Below are 20208 nucleotides of genomic sequence, written 5' to 3' on the forward strand. Positions count from 1 at the left end.
CCCGGAGAAGCCTGTGTGCTGGGACTTAGCACTGGGGAACCCCTCCCGGAGAAGCCTGTGTGCTGGGACTTAGCACTGGGGAACCCCTCCCGGAGAAGCCTGTGTGCTGGGACTTAGCACTGGGGAACCCCTCCCAGAGAAGCCTGTGTGCTGGGACTTAGCACTGGGGAACCCCTCCCAGAGAAGCCTGTGTGCTGGGACTTAGCACTGGGGAACCCCTCCCAGAGAAGCCTGTGTGCTGGGACTTAGCACTGGGGGACCCCCCCAGAGAAGCCTGTGTGCTGGGACTTAGCACTGGGGAACCCCCCCAGAGAAGCCTGTGTGCTGGGACTTAGCACTGGGGAACCCCTCCCAGAGAAGCCTGTGTGCTGGGACTTAGCACTGGGGAACCCCTCCCAGAGAAGCCTGTGTGCTGGGACTTAGCACTGGGGGACCCCCCCAGAGAAGCCTGTGTGCTGGGACTTAGCACTGGGGAACCCCCCCAGAGAAGCCTGTGTGCTGGGACTTAGCACTGGGGAACCCCTCCCAGAGAAGCCTGTGTGCTGGGACTTAGCACTGGGGAACCCTCCCAGAGAAGCCTGTGTGCTGGGACTTAGCACTGGGGAACCCCTCCCAGAGAAGCCTGTGTGCTGGGACTTAGCACTGGGGGACCCCCCCCAGAGAAGCCTGTGTGCAGCCTTTCCATCCGAGTGTAAAACAAGCCCGTTATTCACAGGCTGCGATGTGCAGAACGTTAGTCCGGATCCCCCAGAATCCCTCAGGCTCGGGAGCAGCGTACAAAGAAAACCCCACGTCACTTTGCACATAACATTACCTGACTCCCGGGATCTCTAGGATGTTGGTTAGACCAGTCCAGTTAATTTCCAGGTGCTGCAAGAGGAAACATTTAGAAATCAGTATCAATAAACAGACTCGGAGAACCCAGGTCAGCGGGAGGGCCGAGATCTGGCGTTAATTCCACGGAAATGTCTGATGCGGCGGCGGAAAAGAAAACATTTACACAACAAGTGGTACAAATATAATAAAGGGGTGTAGCGCCCGGCGGGGTGTAGCGCGCCCGGCGGGGTGTAGCGCGCCCGGCGGGGTGTAGCGCCCGCCCTCGCTGCACCGAGGGGGCAATCGCAGGGGTCCCTAATACACAGCGTGTATGTTCCCGTCCCCTATGGACAGAGACGCGTTCCCCCCCCCCCCGCGGGTTTCCCCGTGTTCCCGGGGACAGTATGGGGAAGCGCTGTATTTACGTGCTGAGCGCTACATACACAGACCCTATGGTTCCATACAGATACTTTCATACCAGTCACTGTATATACTCACAGGCTTCTGCAGGAAGAACATGGTCACCGCTCCCACAAAAGGCGGCTCGGACATCAGCGGCGCCAGGATAACGCGCAGCGTCCCGTGAAGCTGCGCACACAAAGCAGGACAGTCACATCAATGTGTAATTACGGTGCGACGCAGAGCGCACTGACGCTGCGCCGCAGAGCGCACTAACGCTGCGACGCAGAGCGCACTGACGCTGCGACGCAGAGCACACTAACGCTGCGACGCAGAGCGCACTGACGCAGCGACGCAGAGCGCACTAACGCTGCGACGCAGAGCGCACTAACGCTGCGACGCAGAGCGCACTGACGCTGCGACGCAGAGCGCACTAACGCTGCGACGCAGAGCGCACTGACGCTGCGACGCAGAGCGCACTAACGCTGCGGCGCTGCAGCGCAGAGCACACTAACGCTGCAGCGCAGAGCACACTAACGCTGCAGCGCAGAGCGCACTAACGCTGCGAAGCAGAGCGCACTAACGCTGCGACGCAGAGCGCACTAACGTTGCGACGCAGAGCGCACTAACGCTGCAGCGCAGAGCGCACTAACGCTGCGACGCAGAGCGCACTAACGCTGCGACGCAGAGCGCACTAACGTTGCGACGCAGAGCGCACTAACGCTGCAGCGCAGAGCACAACGCTACAACGGACACAGCAGCATTAAAGTATATTCTGCGGCTCCGGTGCCAAATGTCCCCGGGAGCAGAATAAAGGAAAATAACGAATGTCAGATTAATTATTTCTATAAAATGTCACGTTGGTGTTTGCGTTTTCTCAGGGCCCAGAATCTTCCGAGTGACTTCACTATGTGCAGCGCGGGGGCGGCTGCTTTTGTCCAGTTGTGACATCTTTATTTATCAATACTATGAAAATGTGTTATTTTGTTTTTACTTTTAGTCTGAGCCCCACCTTCCCTATACACAGTCCCCTATATATATTCCCCTATACACCGTTTTATATATATATATATCCCCCTATACACAGTCCCATATGTATGTATATATATATATATATCCCCTATACAGTCATAATATTATATATATATATATATAAATATATAAATATATATATATATATATATATATATATATTCCCCTATACACGGTCCCCCTATGTATATTCCCCCTATACACAGTAGCCAGTATTGGGGTGACCCACCTGTATCCCCTTCACCCCGGCTTTGCACACCTTCTTCACCTCCACGTTGATCTCGCAGTCTCCTGTGTAACTGCAGAAAAGAGGCTCACTTAGTAACGATATTGGACACACACAGTGACCCCCCGGAAAGTACCGGAATATACGCCCAAACTTCCTAGTACTGTTACTTTTAATACCTCCCTAGAATTTATGTTGCAGACGCCATTGTTAAATAAATAGTTAAAAACATTTTATGTACTGGTCTCTGAGGTGGGATAATCTCAGGACCGCAAATTCTCAATGGCAGGAGGTCCCTATGGCTGTTTAATATTTTTGTGTATACTGACAGAACTGCACCCCGTGTATACCAACAGAACTGCACACATTGTATACTGACAGAACTGCACGGCGTGTATACCGACAGAACTGCACGGCGTGTATACCGACAGAACTGCACACATTGTATACTGACAGAACTGCACGGCGTGTATACCGACAGAACTGCACACATTGTATACTGACAGAACTGCACGGCGTGTATACCGACAGAACTGCACGGCGTGTATACTGACAGAACTGCACGGCCTGTATACTGACAGAACTGCACGGCGTGTATACTGACAGAACTGCACGGCGTGTATACTGACAGAACTGCACGGCGTGTATACCGACAGAACTGCACGCTGTGTATACCGACAGAACTGCACGCTGTGTATACTGACAGAACTGCATGGCGTGTATACTGACAGAACTGCACGACGTGTATACCAACAGAACTGCACACATTGTATACTGACAGAACTGCACGGCGTGTATACCGACAGAACTGCACACATTGTATACTGACAGAACTGCACGGCGTGTATACCGACAGAACTGCACGCCGTGTATACCGACAGAACTGCACGGCGTGTATACTGACAGAACTGCACGGCGTGTGTACTGACAGAACTGCACACCGTGTATACTGACAGAACTGCACGCCGTGTATACTGACAGAACTGCACGGCGTGTATACTGACAGAACTGCACGCCGTGTATACTGACAGAACTGCACGGCGTGTATACTGACAGAACTGCACGCCGTGTATACTGACAGAACTGCACGGCGTGTATACTGACAGAACTGCACGCCGTGTATACTGACAGAACTGCACGGTGTGTATACTGACAGAACTGCACGGTGTGTATACTGACAGAACTGCACGCCGTGTATACCGACAGAACTTTGTAGGGTAGAACAACCAGTTCTGATTCAGCGGGATATATCCCCGATTAAAGTACTTCAGTCTCATATATAACAGTTGCAGTTGCATGCAGTGCTGATACATAGTGTCTGGCGAGGTGTGCGGATAATCACGTATATTGGATTAATTCTCTTAAATGAATAATGACAATTTCATAAATCTCCCCCGGATGTACGCATGCGCAACCGATTTAGTAACAGTTCAAATGAAATTGCGCAGGGGAACGGGGGGGGGGGGGGGGGCGGTGGAACGGGGGTTATAGGGTACTCTCCCGCTGGGACCCAGAACCCACCCACCTCCTAACCCCCACCCCCTAACCCCTCCGTAAACCCCCCCGTAATAGATTCTGCTTTAAGAAATATGCATGAGACAGTGTGCAGGAATACGCAAGGTGGTAATGTCCGGAGGCCATGGTTCCTGAGAAGCAGTATTCCTCACCACGCCGTCCCATCCGAGCTCCGCGGGCCTGTCCAATCAGGTAAATACAGAGCACCCCACTGCTCCGCACAGCGCCCCACTGCTCCGCACAGCGCCCCACTGCTCCGCACAGCGCCCCACGGCTCCGCACAGCGCCCCACGGCGCCGCACAGCACCCCACTGCGCCCCACAGCGCCCCACGGCTCCGCACAGCGCCCCACGGCTCCGCACAGCGCCCCACGGCTCCGCACAGCGCCCCACTGCTCCGCACAGCGCCCCACTGCTTCGCACAGCGCCCCACTGCTCCGCACAGCGCCCCAACTGCTCCGCACAGCGCCCCAACTGCTCCGCACAGCGCCCCACTGCTCTGCACAGCGCCCCACTGCTCCGCACAGCGCCCCACTGCTCCGCACAGCGCCCCACTGCTCCGCACAGCGCCCCACTGCTCCGCACAGCGCCCCACTGCTCCGCACAGCGCCCCACGGCTCCGCACAGCGCCCCACGGCTCCGCACAGCGCCCCACTGCTCCGCACAGCGCCCCCTGCTCCGCACAGCGCCCCACTGCTCCGCACAGCGCCCCACTGCTCCGCACAGCGCCCCACAGCGCCCCACTGCTCCGCACAGCACCCCACGGCTCCGCACAGCGCCCCACGGCTCCGCACAGCGCCCCCTGCTCCGCACAGCGCCCCACTGCTCCGCACAGCGCCCCACGGCTCCGCACAGCGCCCCACTGCTCCGCACAGCGCCCCACTGCTCCGCACAGCGCCCCACTGCTCCGCACAGCGCCCCACTGCTCCGCACAGCGCCCCACGGCTCCGCACAGCGCCCCACGGCTCCGCACAGCGCCCCACTGCTCCGCACAGCGCCCCACGGCTCCGCACAGCGCCCCACGGCTCCGCACAGCGCCCCACTGCTCCGCACAGCGCCCCACTGCTCCGCACAGCGCCCCACTGCTCCGCACAGCGCCCCACTGCTCCGCACAGTGCCTCGATAAAAAAACTGGGTCCAAGGATTGACTTGCTGGTTAAAAAACAGATTTATTCACGGACAACGAGCAGCGCAGCAGCCAAGTGTACTGGCTACAGAAAGGCGAGCTCGCGGTGCAAGCTTCGGCCGTGCACTTCCGTGCGCGCCTCCACCACGCACTTCCGTGTGCGCCTCCACCGCGCACTCCTGCAGCCCAGCGAGCTGTGCGATAGCTGCAGGAGTTGGGTCACGGCCGATTGGGGGCGTGGTCCACGCGTCACGGAGCTGGTCCGACCCTTATTGGCTGAACCAGCTCACGTGACGCGACTGCAGCCCAAAATGTCAATTTGGGATGTGGCGGCAGAATGTCGCAGCGTCAGCGCTGTACGTCGCCGCCAAAAGAAAACTTCTCCACTAGCGCCCCAGAGTGCCGAACGCGCGCGCGGAGCAGGCACCGTGATCTCGGCCTAACGCGTCTCGCGCACTAAGGCGCTTTATCAATGCGTGCCATCAGAGCCGCTAGGCTGGGATATATGTGCTAGATAAACCCCCGGAAGTCGCGATAGAACGTCCTGATGAAAAGGAACCACCGAATAACAGAGGGGTACAGCAGTTATTGTCCTGAATTATTGTATTTATTTTTGTTTCATGTTATTCAAAAACTAATAAAAAGATTAAAAAAATAAAAATAAAAGATCCACCTGGATCAGAGACTCCACAGGTGCAGCAATCGCTGCGGAAATCTAGCGACTGCGCAGGGCGAGCGCCGCAGGACGCAACAAACATATACATTCTAGTAATTAAAAACGACGCGAGACAAACATCTCTCTCAGACGGCGCAGCGCTGTGTCACTGGCTGCGCGTTCCCACAATAGAATGATGTATAATTGATACAAAATTGAAGAGAACAAAAGTGTGTGGAATATTAACACATTGTAGACGTGGAATATTAACACATTGCAGACGTGGAATATTAACACATTGTAGTCGTGGAATATTAACACATTGCAGACGTGGAATATTAACACATTGGAGACGTGGAATATTAACACATTGTAGACGTGGAATATTAACACATTGTAGACGTGGAATATTAACACATTGTAGACGTGGAATATTAACACATTGTAGACGTGGAATATTAACACATTGTAGACGTGGAATATTAACACATTGTAGACGTGGAATATTAACACATTGTAGACGTGGAATATTAACACATTGTAGACGTGGAATATTAACACATTGCAGACGTGGAATATTAACACATTGTAGACGTGGAATATTAACACATTGCAGACGTGGAATATTAACACATTGTAGACGTGGAATATTAACACATTGTAGACGTGGAATATTAACACATTGTAGACGTGGAATATTAACACATTGTAGACGTGGAATATTAACACATTGTAGACGTGGAATATTAACACATTGTAGACGTGGAATATTAACACATTGCAGACGTGGAATATTAACACATTGTAGACGTGGAATATTAACACATTGCAGACGTGGAATATTAACACATTGCAGACGTGGAATATTAACACATTGTAGACGTGTAATATTAACACATTGTAGACGTGGAATATTAACACATTGTAGACGTGGAATATTAACACATTGTAGACGTGGAATATTAACACATTGTAGACGTGGAATATTAACACATTGTAGACGTGGAATATTAACACATTGTAGACGTGGAATATTAACACATTGTAGACGTGGAATATTAACACATTGCAGACGTGGAATATTAACACATTGTAGACGTGGAATATTAACACATTGTAGACGTGGAATATTAACACATGGTAGTCGTGGAATATTAACACATTGTAGACGTGGAATATTAACACATTGTAGACGTGGAATATTAACACATGGTAGTCGTGGAATATTAACACATTGCAGACGTGGAATATTAACACATTGTAGACGTGGAATATTAACACATTGTAGACGTGGAATATTAACACATGGTAGTCGTGGAATATTAACACATTGTAGACGTGGAATATTAACACATTGTAGACGTGGAATATTAACACATTGTAGACGTGGAACATTAACACATTGTAGACGTGGAATATTAACACATTGTAGACGTGGAATATTAACACATTGCAGACGTGGAATATTAACACATTGCAGACGTGGAATATTAACACATTGTAGACGTGGAATATTAACACATTGTAGACGTGGAATATTAACACATTGCAGACGTGGAATATTAACACATTGTAGACGTGGAATATTAACACATTGTAGACGTGGAATATTAACACATTGCAGACGTGGAATATTAACACATTGTAGACGTGGAATATTAACACATTGTAGACGTGGAATATTAACACATTGTAGACGTGGAACATTAACACATTGTAGACGTGGAATATTAACACATTGCAGACGTGGAATATTAACACATTGTATTCGTGGAATATTAACACATTGTAGATGTGGAATATTAACACATTGCAGACGTGGAATATTAACACATTGTAGACGTGGAATATTAACACATTGTAGACGTGGAACATTAACACATTGTAGACGTGGAACATTAACACATTGTAGACGTGGAATATTAACACATTGTATTCGTGGAATATTAACACATTGTATTCGTGGAATATTAACACATTGTAGACGTGGAATATTAACACATTGTAGACGTGGAATATTAACACATTGTAGACGTGGAATATTAACACATTGTATTCGTGGAATATTAACACATTGTAGACGTGGAATATTAACACATTGTAGACGTGGAATATTAACACACTGTAGACGTGGAATATTAACACATTGCAGACGTAGAATATTAACACATTGCAGACGTGGAATATTAACACATTGTAGACGTGGAATATTAACACATTGTAGACGTGGAATATTAACACATTGCAGACGTGGAATATTAACACATTGTAGACGTGGAATATTAACACATTGCAGACGTGGAATATTAACACATTGTAGACGTGGAATATTAACACATTGTAGACGTGGAATATTAACACATTGTAGACGTGGAATATTAACACATTGTAGACGTGGAATATTAACACATTGTAGACGTGGAATATTAACACATTGTAGACGTGGAATATTAACACATTGTAGACGTGGAATATTAACACATTGTAGACGTGGAATATTAACACATTGCAGACGTGGAATATTAACACATTGTAGACGTGGAATATTAACACATTGTAGACGTGGAATATTAACACATGGTAGTCGTGGAATATTAACACATTGTAGACGTGGAATATTAACACATTGTAGACGTGGAATATTAACACATGGTAGTCGTGGAATATTAACACATTGCAGACGTGGAATATTAACACATTGTAGACGTGGAATATTAACACATTGTAGACGTGGAATATTAACACATGGTAGTCGTGGAATATTAACACATTGTAGACGTGGAATATTAACACATTGTAGACGTGGAATATTAACACATTGTAGACGTGGAACATTAACACATTGTAGACGTGGAATATTAACACATTGTAGACGTGGAATATTAACACATTGCAGACGTGGAATATTAACACATTGCAGACGTGGAATATTAACACATTGTAGACGTGGAATATTAACACATTGTAGACGTGGAATATTAACACATTGCAGACGTGGAATATTAACACATTGTAGACGTGGAATATTAACACATTGTAGACGTGGAATATTAACACATTGCAGACGTGGAATATTAACACATTGTAGACGTGGAATATTAACACATTGTAGACGTGGAATATTAACACATTGTAGACGTGGAACATTAACACATTGTAGACGTGGAATATTAACACATTGCAGACGTGGAATATTAACACATTGTATTCGTGGAATATTAACACATTGTAGACGTGGAATATTAACACATTGCAGACGTGGAATATTAACACATTGTAGACGTGGAATATTAACACATTGTAGACGTGGAATATTAACACATTGTAGACGTGGAACATTAACACATTGTAGACGTGGAATATTAACACATTGCAGATGTGGAATATTAACACATTGTATTCGTGGAATATTAACACATTGTAGACGTGGAATATTAACACATTGTAGACGTGGAATATTAACACATTGTATTCGTGGAATATTAACACATTGTAGACGTGGAATATTAACACATTGTAGACGTGGAATATTAACACATTGTAGAAGTGGAATATTAACACATTGTAGACGTGGAATATTAACACATTGTAGACGTGGAATATTAACACATTGTATTCGTGGAATATTAACACATTGTAGACGTGGAATATTAACACATTGTAGACGTGGAATATTAACACATTGTAGACGTGGAATATTAACACATTGTAGACGTGGAATATTAACACATTGTAGACGTGGAATATTAACACATTGTAGACGTGGAATATTAACACATTGTAGACGTGGAATATTAACACACTGTAGACGTGGAACATTAACACATTGTAGACGTGGAATATTAACACACTGTAGACGTGGAACATTAACACATTGTAGACGTGGAATATTAACACACTGTAGACGTGGAATATTAACACACTGTAGACGTGGAATATTAACACATTGTAGACGTGGAATATTAACACATTGTAGACGTGGAATATTAACACATTGTAGACGTGGAATATTAACACATTGTAGACGTGGAATATTAACACATTGTAGACGTGGAATATTAACACATTGAATTCGTGGAATATTAACACATTGTAGACGTGGAATATTAACACATTGTAGACGTGGAATATTAACACATTGTAGACGTGGAATATTAACACATTGTAGACGTGGAATATTAACACATTGCAGACGTGGAATATTAACACATTGTAGACGTGGAATATTAACACACTGTAGACGTGGAATATTAACACATTGTAGACGTGGAATATTAACACACTGTAGACGTAGAACATTAACACATTGTAGACGTGGAATATTAACACACTGTAGACGTGGAATATTAACACATTGTAGACGTGGAATATTAACACATTGTAGACGTGATTCGCACGCAACGAAACACAGAAAGGGTAAGAACTCCTCCGGGAAATGTTTCTAGAGATGTGAAAATAATCACTGGGTGTAAAACGTATATACAGGGTCCAGATAATATATCGTACATACAGGATCCAGATAATATAACGTACATACAGGATCCAGATAATATAACGTACATACAGGATCCAGATAATATATCGTACATACAGGATCCAGATAATATAACGTATATACAGGATCCAGATAATATATCGTACATACAGGATCCAGATAATATATCGTACATACAAGATCCAGATAATATAACGTATATACAGGATCCAGATAATATAACGTACATACAGGATCCAGATAATATAACGTATATACAGGATCCAGATAATATAACGTACATACAGGATCCAGATAATATAACGTATATACAGGATCCAGATAATATAACGTATATACAGGATCCAGATAATATAACGTATATACAGGATACAGATAATATAACGTATATACAAGATCCAGATAATATAACGTATATACAGGATCCAGACAATATAACGTATATACAGGATCCAGATAATATAACGTATATACAGGATCCAGATAATATAACGTATATACAGGATCCAGATAATATAACGTATATACAGGATACAGATAATATAACGTATATACAGGATCCAGATAATATAACGTATATACAGGATACAGATAATATAACGTATATACAGGATCCAGATAATATAACGTATATACAGGATCCAGATAATATATCGTACATACAGGATCCAGATAATATAACGTATATACAGGATCCAGATAATATAACGTACATACAGGATCCAGATAATATAACGTATATACAGGATCCAGATAATATAACGTATATACAGGATCCAGATAATATAACGTATATACAGGATACAGATAATATAACGTATATACAAGATCCAGATAATATAACGTATATACAGGATCCAGACAATATAACGTATATACAGGATCCAGATAATATAACGTATATACAGGATCCAGATAATATAACGTATATACAGGATACAGATAATATAACGTATATACAAGATCCAGATAATATAACGTATATACAGGATCCAGACAATATAACGTATATACAGGATCCAGACAATATAACGTATATACAGGATCCAGATAATATAACGTATATACAGGATCCAGATAATATAACGTATATACAGGATCCAGATAATATAACGTATATACAGGATCCAGATAATATAACGTATATACAGGATCCAGATAATATAACGTATATACAGGATCCAGATAATATAACGTATATACAGGATCCAGATAATATAACGTACATACAGGATCCAGATAATATATCGTACATACAGGATCCAGATAATATATCGTACATACAGGATCCAGATAATATAACGTACATACAGGATCCAGATAATATAACGTACATACAGGATCCAGATAATATAACGTACATACAGGATCCAGATAATATAACGTACATACAGGATCCAGATAATATAACGTACATACAGGATCCAGATAATATAACGTACATACAGGATCCAGACAATATAACGTACATACAGGATCCAGACAATATAACGTACATACAGGATCCAGACAATATAACGTACATACAGGATCCAGACAATATAACGTACATACAGGATCCAGACAATATAACGTACCTACAGGATCCAGATAATATAACGTATATACAGGATCCAGATAATATAACGTATATACAGGATCCAGATAATATAACGTATATACAGGATCCAGATAATATAACGTATATACAGGATCCAGATAATATAACGTATATACAGGATCCAGATAATATAACGTATAACAGGATACAGATAATATAACGTATATACAGGATACAGATAATATAACGTATATACAGGATCCAGATAATATAACGTATATACAGGATACAGATAATATAACGTATATACAGGATCCAGATAATATATCGTATATACAGGATCCAGATAATATATCGTATATACAGGATCCAGATAATATAACGTACATACAGGATCCAGATAATATAACGTACATACAGGATCCAGATAATATAACGTACATACAGGATCCAGATAATATAACGTACATACAGGATCCAGATAATATAACGTACATACAGGATCCAGATAATATAACGTACATACAGGATCCAGATAATATAACGTACATACAGGATCCAGATAATATAACGTACATACAGGATCCAGATAATATAACGTACATACAGGATCCAGATAATATAACGTACATACAGGATCCAGATAATATAAGGTACATACAGGATCCAGATAATATAACGTACATACAGGATCCAGATAATATAACGTACATACAGGATCCAGATAATATAACGTACATACAGGATCCAGATAATATAACGTACATACAGGATCCAGATAATATAACGTACATACAGGATCCAGATAATATAACGTACATACAGGATCCAGATAATATAACGTACATACAGGATCCAGATAATATAACGTACATACAGGATCCAGATAATATAACGTACATACAGGATCCAGATAATATAACGTACATACAGGATCCAGATAATATATCGTACATACAGGATCCAGATAATATAACGTACATACAGGATCCAGATAATATAACGTACATACAGGATCCAGATAATATAACGTACATACAGGATCCAGATAATATAACGTACATACAGGATCCAGATAATATAACGTATATATACAGGATCCAGATAATATAACGTATATACAGGATCCAGATAATATAACGTATATATACAGGATCCAGATAATATAACGTATATACAGGATCCAGATAATATAACGTATATATACAGGATCCAGATAATATAACGTATATACAGGATCCAGATAATATAACGTATATACAGGATCCAGATAATATAACGTATATACAGGATCCAGATAATATAACGTATATACAGGATCCAGATAATATAACGTATATACAGGATCCAGATAATATAACGTATATACAGGATCCAGATAATATAACGTATATACAGGATCCAGATAATATAACGTACATACAGGATCCAGATAATATAACGTACATACAGGATCCAGATAATATAACGTACATACAGGACCCAGATAATATAACGTATATACAGGATCCAGACAATATAACGTATATACAGGATCCAGATAATATAACGTATATACAGGATCCAGATAATATAACGTATATACAGGATCCAGATAATATAACGTATATACAAGATCCAGATAATATAACGTATATACAAGATCCAGATAATATAACGTATATACAGGATCCAGATAATGTAACGTATATACAGGATCCAGATAATATAACTTTTATACAGGATCCAGATAATGTAACGTATATACAGGATCCAGATAATATAACGTATATACAGGATCCAGATAATATAACGTACTAGCTGAGAGACCCGGCGTTGCCCGGGATGTAATTTTGGGGGGGGGGCGTATGACAGGGTTAGGCTTCCCCCCCCCTTGACAGCTAGGTGGGTGACTGAGTTGACTGAGTGTGTGGGTGACTGTGTGGGTGGGTGGGTGACACTTGACTGAATGGGTGGGTGGGTTGGTGACTGAGTGGGTGACTTTGGGTCGGTGACTGGGTGGGTGACTTTGGGTCGGTTTGACTTTGGGTCGGTGGGTGGGTGACTTTGGGTCGGTGGGTGGGTGACTTTGGGTCGGTGGGTGACTTTGGGTCGGTGGGTGTGTGACTTTGTGTCGGTGGGTGGGTGACTTTGGGTCGGTGGGTGGGTGACTTTGGGTCGGGTTGACTTTGGGTCGGTGGGTGGGTGACTTTGGGTCGGTGGGTGGGTGACTTTGGGTCGGTTTGACTTTGGGTCGGTGGGTGGGTGACTTTGGGTCGGTGGGTGACTTTGGGTCGGTGGTTGGGTGGGTGAGTTGGGTCGGTGGGTGGGTGACTTTGGGTCGGTGGGTGGATGACTTTGGGTCGGTGGGTGGGTCGGTGACTGGGTGACTTTTTCAGGGTCGGTGACTGGGTGGGTCGGTGACTGGGTGGGTCAGTGAGTGGGTAGGTGGGGTCGGTGAGTGGGTGGGTGGGGTCGGTGAGTGGGTGGGTGGGGTCAGTGACTGGGTGGGTGGTTTTGGGTGAGACTGGGTGGGTGAGTGTGAGACTGAATGGGTGGGTGAGTGTGAGACTGAATGGGTGGGTGAGTGTGAGACTGAATGGGTGGGTGAGTGTGAGACTGAATGGGTGGGTGAGTGTGAGACTGAATGGGTGGGTGAGTGGGAGACTGAATGGGTGGGTGAGTGGGAGACTGAATGGGTGGGTGAGTGGGAGACTGAATGGGTGGGTGAGTGGGAAACTGAATGGGTGGATGAGTGGGAAACTGAATGGGTGGATGAGTGGGAAACTGAATGGGTGGGTGAGTGGGAAACTGAATGGGTGGGTGAGTGGGAAACTGAATGGGTGGGTGAGTGGGAAACTGAATGGGTGGGTGAGTGGGAAACTGAATGGGTGGGTGAGTGGGAGACTGAGAGGGAGAGTGGGTGGGAGAGTGGGTGGGAGACTGACTGGGTGGGAGACTGACTGGGTGGGAGACTGACTGGGTGGGAGACTGACTGGGTGGGAGACTGACTGGGTGGGAGACTGACTGGGTGGGAGACTGACTGGGTGGGAGACTGACTGGGTGGGTGAGTGGGAGACTGACTGGGTGGGTGAGTGGGAGACTGGGTGGGTGAGTGGGAGACTGACTGGGTGGGTGAGTGGGAGACTGACTGGGTGGGTGAGTGGGAGACTGACTGGGTGGGTGAGTGGGAGACTGACTGGGTGGGTGAGTGGGTGACTGACTGGGTGGGTGAGTGGGTGACTGACTGGGTGGGTGAGTGGGTGACTGACTGGGTGGGTGAGTGGGTGACTGACTGGGTGGGTGAGTGGGTGACTGACTGGGTGGGTGAGTGGGTGACTGACTGGGTGGGTGAGTGGGTGGCTGACTGGGTGGGTGAGTGGGTGACTGACTGGGTGGGTGAGTGGGTGACTGACTGGGTGGGTGAGTGGGTGACTGACTGGGTGGGTGAGTGGGTGACTGGGTGGGTGAGTGGGTGACTGACTGGGTGGGTGAGTGGGTGACTGACTGGGTGGGTGAGTGGGTGACTGACTGGGTGGGTGAGTGGGTGACTGACTGGGTGGGTGAGTGGGTGACTGACTGGGTGGGTGAGTGGGTGACTGACTGGGTGGGTGAGTGGGTGACTGACTGGGTGGGTGAGTGGGTGAATGACTGGGTGGGTGAGTGGGTGACTGACTGGGTGGGTGAGTGGGTGACTGACTGAGTGGGTGACTGACTGGGTGGGTGAGTGGGTGACTGACTGGGTGGGTGAGTGGGTAACTGACTGGGTGGGTGAGTGGGTGACTGACTGGGTGGGTGAGTGGGTGACTGACTGGGTGACTGACTGGGTGACTGGGTGGGTGACTGACTGACTGACTGAATGGGTGGGTGACTGGGTGACTGGGTGGGTGACTGAATGGGTGACTGAATGCGTGGGTGACTGAGTGACTGGGTGGGTGACTGGGTGGGTGACTGAGTTGACTGAGTTGACTGAGTGGGTGGGTGTGTGGGTGGGTGGGTGACTGAGTGGGTGGGTGGGTGACTGAGTGGGTGGGTGGGTGACTGGGTGGGTGGGTGGGTGACTGGGTGGGTGGGTGACTTGGGTGACTTGGGTGGGTGGGTGACTGGGTGGGTGACTGGGTGAAAGTGACTGGGTGGGTGTGTGGGTGACTGGGTGGGTGACTGGGTGGGTGACTTTGATTTGACCTATGGGTGGGTGACTTGACTTGACTGGGTGGGTGGGTGACTGGGTGGGTGACTTGACTGAGTGAGTGGGTGGGTGACTGAGTGAGTGGGTGGGTGACTAAGTAAGTTTTTGGGTGACTAAGTGGGTGGGTGGGTTACTGAGTGGGTGGGTGACTGAGTGGGTGAGTGGGTGGGTGACTGGGTGGGTGGGTGGGTGACTGGGTGGGTGACTGGGTGGGTGGGTGGGTGACTTGGGTGACTGGGTGGGTGGGTGGGTGGGTGACTGGGTGGGTGGGTGGGTGACTGACTGACTGGGTGGGTGGGTGACTGACTGAGTGGGTGACTGACTGGGTGGGTGACTGACTGACTGGGTGGGTGACTGGGTGGGTGGGTGACTTGACTGGGTGGGTGACTTGACCTATGGGTGGGTGACTGGGTGGGTGGGTGACTTGACTGGGTGGGTGGGTGACTGGGTGGGTGACTTGACTGAGTGAGTGGGTGGGTGACTGAGTGAGTGGGTGGGTGACTAAGTGAGTTTTTGGGTGACTAAGTGAGTGGGTGGGTGGGTTACTGAGTGGGTGGGTGACTGAGTGGGTGACTGGGTGGGTGACTGAGTGGGTGGGTGACTGAGTGGGTGGGTGACTGAGTGGGTGACTGAGTGAGTGGGTGGGTGACTGGGTGGGTGGGTGACTGGGTGAAAGTGACTGGGTGGGTGTGGGTGAAAGTGACTGGGTGGGTGTGTGGGTGACTGGGTGACAGTGCGTGGGTGGGAGACGGTGGGTGACTTACCATGACCCCGTGGCATCTGGCTGGGGCAGGAGGTGAGTTCGGGAAGCTGGGGGGGGGGGCAAGAGTGGCAGGAGACCCGCGCCGCGCTTCCCCTCTCCGGTAGCGGCGCACGTGAGGGGGAGAGCAGGAGGCCCGGCCCGCGCTTCCCCTCTCCGGTAGCGGCGCACGTGAGGGGGAGAGCAGGAGGCCCGGCCCGCGCTTCCCCTCTCCGGTAGCGGCGCACGTGAGGGGGAGAGCAGGAGGCCCGGGCCACGCCGCGAGGGGGGAGGAGCCTGGAGCTTGCTGCTGAGCAGGAGGGCCGCGGCGCACGGTGAGGGTGATGGTGCGGAGCGTGGGGATTTGGGTGAGGTGGGGGGAGAGAGTGAGGGGCACCGGGAGAGATGGGGGGGGGGTGTGTGTGTGGAAGGTGTGTGTGTGTGTGTGTGTGTGTGTGTGTGTGTGTGTGTGTGTGTGTGTGTGTGTGTGTGTGTGTGTGTGTGTGTGTGTGGTGTGTGGTGTGTGTGGTGTGTGTGGGGTGTGTGTGTGTGTGTGTGTGTGTGTCTGTGTCTGTGTGTGTGTGTGTGTGTGTTTTTTTGCCCGTCACTCTGCCTCAGGCCAATGAGAGGTGCGGGGGCGGGCAGGCCAAGGGACCAATGAGATTGCCGCTAGGGACACAGACATACAGTGCTTTCAGAAATATATAGTAGATATACAGGATCCAGATAATATAACGTATATACAGGATCCAGATAATATAACGTATATACAGGATCCAGATAATGTAACGTATATACAGGATCCAGATAATATAACGTATATACAGGATCCAGATAATGTAACGTATATACAGGATCCAGATAATATAACGTATATACAGGATCCAGATAATATAACGTATATACAGGATCCAGATAATGTAACGTATATACAGGATCCAGATAATATAACGTATATACAGGATCCAGATAATGTAACGTATATACAGGATCCAGATAATATAACGTATATACAGGATCCAGATAATATAACATATATATGCAAAACGTTTAGGTGATTACATATATTGCTTGACAAGGAAGAAAGGACTTAGTGTCTATGAAATGTATGTGTGTAGTCTATAGGTGAGGACCGTGACATGCTCAATCTGTCCCTCCCCCCCTGGGGTGAGGACATGCCCAATCTGCCCCCCCCCCCCTGGGGTGAGGACGGGGACATGACCAATCTGTCCCTCCCCCCCCTGGTGTGAGGACGGGGACATGCCCAATCTGTCCCCCCCCTGGGGTGAGGACGGGGACATGCCCAATCTGTCCCCCCCTGGGGTGAGGACATGCCCAATCTGTCCCCCCCAGGGGTGTGGATGAGGACATGCCCAATCTGTCCCCCCCAGGGGAGAGGACGAGGACATGCCCAATCTGTCCCCCCCAGGGGTGTGGACGAGGACATGCCCAATCTGTCCCCCCCAGGGGTGAGGACGGGGACATGCCCAATCTGCCCCCCCCAGGGGTGAGGACGGGGACATGCCCAATCTGTCCCCCCCAGGGGTGAGGATGGGGAAATGCCCACTCTGTCCCCCCCAGGGGTGAGGACATGCCCACTCTGTCCCCCCCCTGGGGTGAGGACATGCCCAATCTGTCCCCCCCAGGGGTGAGGACATGCACAATCTGTCCCCCCCAGGGTTGAGGACATGCCCAATCTGTCTCCCCCAGGGGTGAGGACATGCCCAATCTGTGCCCCCCAGGGGTGAGAACATGCCCAATCTGTCCCCCCCCCTGGGGTGAGGACGGGGACATGCCCAATCTGTCCCCCCCTGGGGTGAGGACGGGGACATGCCCAATCTCTCCCCCCCCCGGGGTGAGGACGGGGACATGCCCAATCTGTCCCCCCCTGGGGTGAGGACGGGGACATGCCCAATCTGTCCCCCCCTGGGGTGAGGACGGGGACATGCCCAATCTGTCCCCCCCTGGGGTGAGGACGGGGACATGCCCAATCTGTCCCCCCCTGGGGTGAGGACGGGGACATGCCCAATCTGTCCCCCCCTGGGGTGAGGACGGGGACATGCCCAATCTGTCCCCCCCAGGGGTGAGGACGGGGACATGCCCAATCTGTCCCCCCCAGGGGTGAGGACGGGACATGCCCAATCTGTCCCCCCCTGGGGTGAGGACGGGGACATGCCCAATCTGTCCCCCCCTGGGGTGAGGACGGGGACATGCCCAATCTGTCCCCCCCCAGGGGTGAGGACGGGGACATGCCCAATCTGTCCCCCCCCCCCAAGGGGTGAGGAAGAGGACATGCCTGATACAGGATATCTAAGGTCCGTGTTCTTAATAGATCTCAAATGTTCAAGATTCTTATCCGAATGGGTCTGGTAGCCCTGCCTGTGTATCCCGTGTGTATCCCGTGTGTATCCCGTGTGTATTGCAGAGGTCCCGTGCTCCTCCCCAAGGCATTTAAATTAAATGCCGGGGATGGCGTGAGGCCTCTGCAACAGTAACACTTACCGGGATTCAGACGCGTCTCCTTGGCAAAGCAACATCAAATGACACTGCGGGGTCATGTGACGTGATGTGACATTACCGTGTCAAATGATGCCGCGGGTGACGTGATGTCACACGACCCCATTTGACGCCGCTGGAATGTAGGGGCGGGGGCGCGAGACCAGGAGAGGCCAGGCAGGGGGGCTCAGCTTCAAAAGTTTGCGCTCCCCCGGTATAAGCAATGGACATTGATGTTCATCTACAGGTCTATTTATTTTGTGGGACATAGAGGAGGACCTACCTTTTCTGTTCACCCTACTCCCTATATTCTTGGGGGTCGTCAGATCCCTTCTATTGTTTTTTTGTGCAGAATCAAATGCCTCTTGCAAATCTGTAACATTATACCCTGTAGATAAGAATCTAGATGCGAGTTCCTTGGCTTGTTTTAAAAAAGATTCTTGGCCAGAGGATAATTGTTTAAGCCTTAGATATGGTCCCCTGGGGACATCCTTCAAAAGGGCCCGAGAATGAACACTATTTGCCCTAAGGTATATGTTTCTTGAATTAGTTATTGCAATCCACGTCAATATACAGGAGAAGATCAATAGAGTGAACGTGAGGCCTGCGAAACGAACAATGAAAGGTAGAAGAGACGACGCATACCCGTTCCAAATGAGGAGGAGGTCGTCGATATATCTCCGATACAAAATAATATTACCTCTAAAAGCGTTTGTGTCACCGAAAATATGTGGTGACTCCCACAGACCCAGAAATACATTTACATGTGAAGAAGTTCTCATTGCTGCAACTAAAAATGTGCATCAAAAAGAGAATAATTGTGATTGAGTAAAAAGTGAACGGATTCCAAAATAAATGTACATTGTGACATTTGAGACATTTGTGACATTGTGATACATTTGATGCAGCGAGAAAGTGTTGTGACGCTTGGATACGTTGTTCATGACTGATTATAGTATATTATGATGTAACATCTAGGGTCACCCAAAGGAAACTTCTTGA

General features: G+C 47.9%; 1 protein-coding gene across 1 annotated transcript in view; it reads right to left on the reverse strand.

Moving 5' to 3' along the window:
• ESYT3 (extended synaptotagmin 3) overlaps positions 1–20208 on the reverse strand; it is a 131006-nt gene that overhangs the window by 64740 nt on the left and 46058 nt on the right. Inside the window, exons 5-7 of the mRNA XM_075609934.1 lie at positions 2477–2546; positions 1315–1404; positions 815–870 (exon numbers count right to left, since the gene is read on the reverse strand). Of these exons, the coding sequence (XP_075466049.1) occupies positions 815–870; positions 1315–1404; positions 2477–2546 (216 nt within the window). The remainder of the gene's footprint in view (positions 1–814; positions 871–1314; positions 1405–2476; positions 2547–20208) is intronic.

This window comes from Ascaphus truei, chromosome 7, assembly GCF_040206685.1.
Source record: "Ascaphus truei isolate aAscTru1 chromosome 7, aAscTru1.hap1, whole genome shotgun sequence".
Classification (NCBI taxonomy): domain Eukaryota; kingdom Metazoa; phylum Chordata; class Amphibia; order Anura; family Ascaphidae; genus Ascaphus; species Ascaphus truei.